Genomic DNA, 7,270 nt, shown 5'->3' with positions numbered 1-7,270 from the left:
CAACAGCAGGGGCGCTTTTTACCCCAAATACCATACTTTTACATATTCTTTCGTTATTTAAAAACTGTTGCTTTAATTATCTTAAACAAAACTGAAAATTGTTAAGAAGACCTTTGTCTCAGAAAATATGCATTAATTTTAGCGATTCCAAATTGCTACTTCAATCTACAACATTTTAAAAAACATCAAATATTATATCAAGTAAGCGCAGAATCAACTTGGATCAGACAAATATGCACGTGCATCTTGAAAAGTGGATGTTTTGGAAAGTGCTACGCCACGTTTTTGTGCCATCTAGTGGTTTAGATGAAAATAATATCAAAGTCGCCTTTAGCCCCGTTGTACCCTATACTTTAAAGGGGTCACATGATGTTGCTAAAAAGAACATTATTTTGTGTATTTGGTGTAGTGAAATGATTTTATGCGGTTTAAGGTTCAAAAAACACATTATTTTCCACATACTGTACATTATTGTTGCTCCTCTATGCCCCGCCTTTCTGAAACGTGTCGATTTTTACAAAGCTCATCGTTCTGAAAAGCGAGGTGTACTGTGATTGGCCAGTTATCCAGTGCGTTGTGATTGGCCGAATACCTCAAGCGTGTGATGGAAATGTTACGCCCCTCACCATATTGTGATGCCAAACATTAAAACCTATTATAAACGAGGCATTCGTTGCATCCAGTGGAGACATAATTACGGATTATAATGATTTATACTGTCTTTGTATGCGTTGCATTGCATCGCGCCGCGTAAACATAAAACCATGTCTGTATATTAAAATAGAAAAATGTTATTTTAAATTGCAATAATATTTCACAAAATTAAATTTTTTTCTGTATTTTTGATCAAATAAATGCAGCCTGGATGAGCATAAAAAAACGTCTTTAAAAATCTTACTGATCCGAAACTTTTGAACGGCACTATATGTTACCAGAGAAAAGTCTGTCATTTTTACCAGAAGATTGAGTTATGACATTTTGATTAACATTATGATGTCCAAAAATAGTTAAAAAATGAAACATATGCATGGATTAGTTGTTCATAATAAGAACTATAGCATGCATTTACATAATATATGGCTATTGATGAGGAAAGGACCAACATGAAAAACTGTTAACTTAGCCACTTTATGACATTATCAGTTATCAAAATCATACATCTACAGTTGTATCATACGGTGCATTGGTGAGATTTTTATTTCTGGGTGCACTATTCCTACGATTCTCATTTTGGAATTAGGAACTGTGGAATTCTGATGACATTCCAACAGCCTCTGTTTAACCTCAGTTTTCAATGCATGTTGACTGAGTGGGATCTGCCATGTGCTGGTTTTCAGGAAGGCATCAGGGATAAGCTCAGAGCGATTCCTATCGAGGTGTCTGTGGCCATTCAGAGCGCTAAGAGAGGCAAACGACAGAGCTCTCTGCCACAACTAACTCCAATACTGGACTCCACTGTGCCCAACAAGACCATCACTGAGGTATACTCGTAACATAACTTACTGCACGCTTTGTGCAGTAATACAATACATCTTAAACTCTACTTTAATCTTTAGATTTAGAATGTAATTGATGTAAAAAGCATTGATTGCCTTATACAATTTTTTTAAGGAACTCAACTAAACTGTAAATGTTACGCCCCTCACCATATTGTGATGCCAAACATTAAAACCTATTATAAACGAGGCATTCGTTGCATCCAGTGGAGACATAATTACGGATTATAATGATTTATACTGTCTTTGTATGCATTGCATTGCATCGCGCCGTGTAAACATAAAACCATGTCTGTATATTAAAATAGAAAAATGTTATTTTAAATTGCAATAATATTTCACAAAATTAAATTTTTTTCTGTATTTTTGATCAAATAAATGCAGCCTGGATGAGCATAAAAAAACGTCTTTAAAAATCTTACTGATCCGAAACTTTTGAACGGCACTATATGTTACCAGAGAAAAGTCTGTCATTTTTACCAGAAGATTGAGTTATGACATTTTGATTAACATTATGATGTCCAAAAATAGTTAAAAAATGAAACATATGCATGGATTAGTTGTTCATAATAAGAACTATAGCATGCATTTACATAATATATGGCTATTGATGAGGAAAGGACCAACATGAAAAACTGTTAACTTAGCCACTTTATGACATTATCAGTTATCAGAATCATACATCTACAGTTGTATCATACGGTGCATTGGTGAGATTTTTATTTCTGGGTGCACTATTCCTACGATTCTCATTTTGGAATTAGGAACTGTGGAATTCTGATGACATTCCAACAGCCTCTGTTTAACCTCAGTTTTCAATGCATGTTGACTGAGTGGGATCTGCCATGTGCTGGTTTTCAGGAAGGCATCAGGGATAAGCTCAGAGCGATTCCTATCGAGGTGTCTGTGGCCATTCAGAGCGCTAAGAGAGGCAAACGACAGAGCTCTCTGCCACAACTAACTCCAATACTGGACTCCACTGTGCCCAACAAGACCATCACTGAGGTATACTCGTAACATAACTTACTGCACGCTTTGTGCAGTAATACAATACATCTTAAACTCTACTTTAATCTTTAGATTTAGAATGTAATTGATGTAAAAAGCATTGATTGCCTTATACAATTTTTTTAAGGAACTCAACTAAACTGTGTATTATACTACATCTTGCATAGGCAAAAAATGGCTTATTAATGAAGCAATATAAAAAACAACAACATAGACTTCAGATTTGATTTACCATCTTTCCTGGCCTAGGTGAACTTCCTGAAGGAGGGATGTGGCACAGACAACATCTGTCAGAGTAACCTACACCTGCAGTACAGGTTCTGCTACAGGGAGTCCAAACAAGATGTGTTTCCTCCTCTACCGCTGTGTGTATCAGCAATGCATCACACACTACTAGAACCATGCAACACATATGCTCTGTTTACACCTGCTGTTAACAGCTAATATACAGTATATGAGCTGATCGCAAATGAGAAATGATGCATCAATAACATATTTATAGCTGATGATCTCGTATATATTACAACTATTAAACACTCAACAAAAATCTTTATATGCCCTGATACTCTTTTGGATGATAGGTTGCATGTAAATAGGTTTCTTTGATGGTGCTATTTTTTCAAATCGATCTCTCAGGGAGAAAGGCGTGCCGGTGATTTCTCCGAGTGATCAGAAGGACATCGCTCTGGAGGTCACGGTCAGGAACAGGAATGGAGATGATGCTCATGAAGCCAAATTGGTTGGGCATTTTGATGAATCCCTCTCATATTCAGGATTCAGATCTACCGTAAGTGGTACACAGCTCTTTTTCATTTGATCACTTTTTATGTTTTCATTCATTATTTCACCAAATATTGCTATAATATTGTTTCACATTATGATGTTACTTCAATCAGTTATCCATGACCCATACTTTACAGTGAAGTCCTCCCAATAAGAAAATAGCAAAGCCTTCAATACAACTATTCTCTGTGCTATGATGTTGTGTAACCAAACCCCAGTCGTCCTGCAGGATAAACACGTGATCTGCGCTGCCAATCAGAATGGCTCCCTGGCAGACTGCGAGCTGGGAAACCCTTTTAAACGGGATTCAGAGGTCACTAATACTTCAATGATGCAATATTACTCTATTTCGTGAATTGCCGTTTTAATACAAATGCTTTTCTGTAGGTAACATTCTATATCATACTAAGCACTGGCAAGATATCACTCGACACCAAAGAGGTTGAGATCGACCTTCAGCTGGAAACGTATGTCTGAAATATCAGAATCACTGTTGATTTAAACATGCTTGATATATGAACTAAAATGGTACCGTAACTTTATGATGAATGTATACTGATATTTCTGTTCTCATACAGAACGAGTTTACAGGAAGGCCTGGGAAAAGTGAAGGCCAAAGCTAAAGTGGTGATTGAACTACTTCTTTCTGTACAAGGGTAAGTATTATAACTATTTAAGCATGCATGTGCTCTCCATTGAAAACCATTGCTGTCTAGGAGAGAAAACGGAGACATTTTCTGACTTTCATTACTTATTACAGTAACATTATGCAAGCTACGCTATTATATTCAGTTAGTGTGCAGTATATGCTGCAGTAGGGTTGGTGGGAGTCTTACGTGTAAGTGTCAAAGCTTCTAAAGCAAAGGCTGTGAAGACTCAAGCGGGGTTTACCATGAAGTTGTAGGAATACTGAAATCAATATACTGCTGTCGCCTCTGTACTCTTGAGTAAAGCACTTAACCTTAGGTTAAAAGCAACTGTTAATAACTACTAATGTACTGTATCTCTGCCATCACATACTTACCAGAATGACTCCCCTTGTGAAAAAGAAGTACACTTTAGAGCACTTATATACCTTAAAATAATATACTTAAGTGAGAATTGAATGTTTTTGGAAACATGATGGTTATAGCTTAAATGTATATTATATTCAATTAGCTGAATTTTAGAGTGCTTTTGACCCACTACATATTTATATATGATTTGATATTTGTTTGTATTGTCTTTGAAATATAATTCATGTGCAGTGCCGAATGCACTGACAAGCATTTACGGTAAACTAAATGTAATTTTAAATGAAAGCAGTATGTCACGTTTTTAAATATATGTCAGTTGAAATTTAGTATATTTAAAATATATTAACTTATTAAATAACACACTAAAGTTAAAATTATAATCAAGTAGCCTACTTTAAAACAAAAGTTTATTAAAACAGTGATTTTAAAATGTACTTTTAATTTGATATTATTATAATGTGCATATATTAAAAGCGTTTGAACTCTCTTGAAGTTGATTTTAAATGCAATCTTTTATATCATCTCTACAAGTGCACATTCAATATACAGTTAAGTGCACTTCTTCTTTACAGTTATCTACTGTATATACACTTACTTGTGCTTTGTCCGGTCACACTGCGTCAGCAAGCACGTTGTATCAGATGGCGGTGTTTTCTTGCTGTTTATCAGGGTTGCCAAGCCGTCTCAGGTCTATTTTGGAGGTGAAGTCAGAGGCATGAGTGCTATGAAGAAAGAGGAAGAAGTCGGCAGCTTGGTCGAATATGAATTCAGAGTAAATGCAAAAGAAGTTTGAAAAAAATCTACCTTTTTATATATATCACTTCAGGTATCTTTCAAAAGCTCAGCTTTAAATTTAGGATTTTATTTTTTTGCAGGTGATTAATTTGGGAAAGCCTCTGAGGTCTTTTGGAACTGCATCCCTGAACATCCAGTGGCCTAAAGAAAGCTCTGTGGGGAAATGGCTGCTGTATCTGTTGAGGATCAACACCAGGGACCTGCAGTTAGTCACCTGTTCACCTGAGAGAGAGATAAACCCTCTCAGACTGAGTGAGGTACCAAATCTGAATGAATGCTGTCCAAACATTCTGATGTTTTACACTGGTCGAAATACTATGCTAGATCGAGAAAACATTTGTAAGCATGGACAAAAAGCAAACACATCTGTCATACTTTTAGGAGTCGACATCAACCAGGAGAAAGCGCGAGCTAGAGGAGCGGAAACCTGCTGAAGGCAGTAAAACATCCCTCTTCCCTGACAAACGCAAGCACAAGATTCTGGTAATGAGGCGGAGTTATTTATATTTGTGGTGCACTTTCATTTTTACCAATGCTATAGGACCAAAACAACTTCTTAAAAAGGAATGTTTTGTCCTGGTAGTCTTGCAGTGGGGATGCCAGATGTGTGGAGATCAAATGCCCCCTACAGGGCTTGGACAGCACTGCGGTCATCATTCTGAAATCCCGCCTGTGGAATTCCACTTTCCTTGAAGTAAAGACAATAAAGAGTGCTTATTTTGTTCCTTTGAAAGAATGTCTTGGGTTGTTAAAGCATTCTGTTTTGTTTCCCCTCTAAAACAGGATTATGTGTCCTACAATTACCTCGATATAATAGTGAAAGCCTCCATAAGTCTGGATGTTTCTGCTAAGAACATTGTGCTTAAAAATCCTGAGACCCAGGTAACACACTTTCCTATTCAAGCGTAACACAGTTAAATCTGTGACGTTGAAGATATTAATAGATGTAGATGAAGTGTTAGTCAACAAAACAGCTAGACTTACTGTAGATGTGATGGGCAGGTGAGGCTGACCGTGTTCCCGGAGACGACCGGGACTCCGTTCGGAGGCGTTCCCTGGTGGATCATTCTGGTGGCTGTTTTAGCTGGAATACTAATGCTGGCTCTTCTAGTTCTGTTACTCTGGAAGGTAATAAAACCCTCACATGCACATACAGTACATAAAGTAAATTAGCCACATGGTTAAAGGGGTCATATGATGTTGCTAAAAAGAACATTATTTGGTGTAATGCAATGTATTTATGCGGTTTAAGGTTCAAAAAACACATTATTTTCCATATAATGTACATTATTGTTTCTCCTCTATGCCCCGCCTTTCTGAAACGCGTGGATTTTTACAAAGCTCATCGGTATGAAAAGCGAGGTGTGCTGTGATTGGCCGAATGCCTCAAGCGTGTGACGGAAATGTTACGCCCCTTAAGAGTTCTTTAAAGAGGTCATATGATGCGATTTCAAGTTTTCCTTTCTCTTTGGAGTGTTACAAGCTGATTGTGCAGAGATAAGATCCCTGAAGTTGCAAAGACTAAAGTCTCAAAACCAAAGAGATATTCTTTATCAAAGTTAAGACTCTGCCACGCCCCCCTAAAACGGCTCGTTCTAACACGCCCCCACATATCTACCTCACTATGTGGAAATATTTGCATAATGACGCCCAAATGTTCACGCAAAGAAAGAAGGCGTGGTTTCAGTAACGCAGTTAGTGTTGAAGCAGCATGTCAGGGAGACGCTGTGTGTTTCTAGGCAAAAGCAAAAGCACTTTATTTGGCCTTCTGAAAGCAGATGCATTTAGGAATCTTTAAGATTACTTACAACAGAACAGCAATGCATTTTATGGACGACCGTTTCGTGAACCTAGGAGAGGAGGTCATTCTGACTTTGCTATGACAATCTGGCGCTTCTGAATCAGCTACTGAGAAGTCACAGTTCCATGAACTGGAAAGTCATGATCCACTTGAGCTCCTAAATTTTTTGCAATCTTTTATCTTTAGAGTGAGGCAAGCCTAACAAAACATATATCAAACCAAAGGAAAAAGTGAGAGGAATATTAAGGTGACCGTGATAGCTGTACATTTCTTTGCTGCTTCTTCAACAAGACAACTAAAGAGCACTGAAACAGAAACAGAGCAATCAGGAGGACAACTGGATAAAGCAGAAGATACTGGAATCAGTTCAC

General features: G+C 37.3%; 1 protein-coding gene across 1 annotated transcript in view; it reads left to right on the top strand.

Annotated features, from left to right (window-relative positions):
* The window catches only part of itga6a (integrin, alpha 6a), a 32,332-nt gene that overhangs the window by 21,067 nt on the left and 3,995 nt on the right, over window positions 1-7,270 (top strand). The window contains exons 13-24 of the mRNA XM_016294830.1: window positions 1,338-1,481; window positions 2,754-2,869; window positions 3,141-3,291; window positions 3,517-3,600; window positions 3,675-3,754; window positions 3,866-3,943; window positions 4,973-5,075; window positions 5,179-5,355; window positions 5,480-5,581; window positions 5,682-5,792; window positions 5,882-5,980; window positions 6,101-6,226. Of these exons, the coding sequence (XP_016150316.1) occupies window positions 1,338-1,481; window positions 2,754-2,869; window positions 3,141-3,291; window positions 3,517-3,600; window positions 3,675-3,754; window positions 3,866-3,943; window positions 4,973-5,075; window positions 5,179-5,355; window positions 5,480-5,581; window positions 5,682-5,792; window positions 5,882-5,980; window positions 6,101-6,226 (1,371 nt within the window). The remainder of the gene's footprint in view (window positions 1-1,337; window positions 1,482-2,753; window positions 2,870-3,140; window positions 3,292-3,516; window positions 3,601-3,674; window positions 3,755-3,865; window positions 3,944-4,972; window positions 5,076-5,178; window positions 5,356-5,479; window positions 5,582-5,681; window positions 5,793-5,881; window positions 5,981-6,100; window positions 6,227-7,270) is intronic.

Source organism: Sinocyclocheilus grahami, unplaced genomic scaffold (assembly GCF_001515645.1).
Source record: "Sinocyclocheilus grahami isolate Dianchi unplaced genomic scaffold, SAMN03320097.WGS_v1.1 scaffold324.1, whole genome shotgun sequence".
NCBI lineage: Eukaryota > Metazoa > Chordata > Actinopteri > Cypriniformes > Cyprinidae > Sinocyclocheilus > Sinocyclocheilus grahami.
Note: the sequence above shows the minus strand (reverse complement) of the source record. Positions and strands in the feature narration are given on the sequence as shown.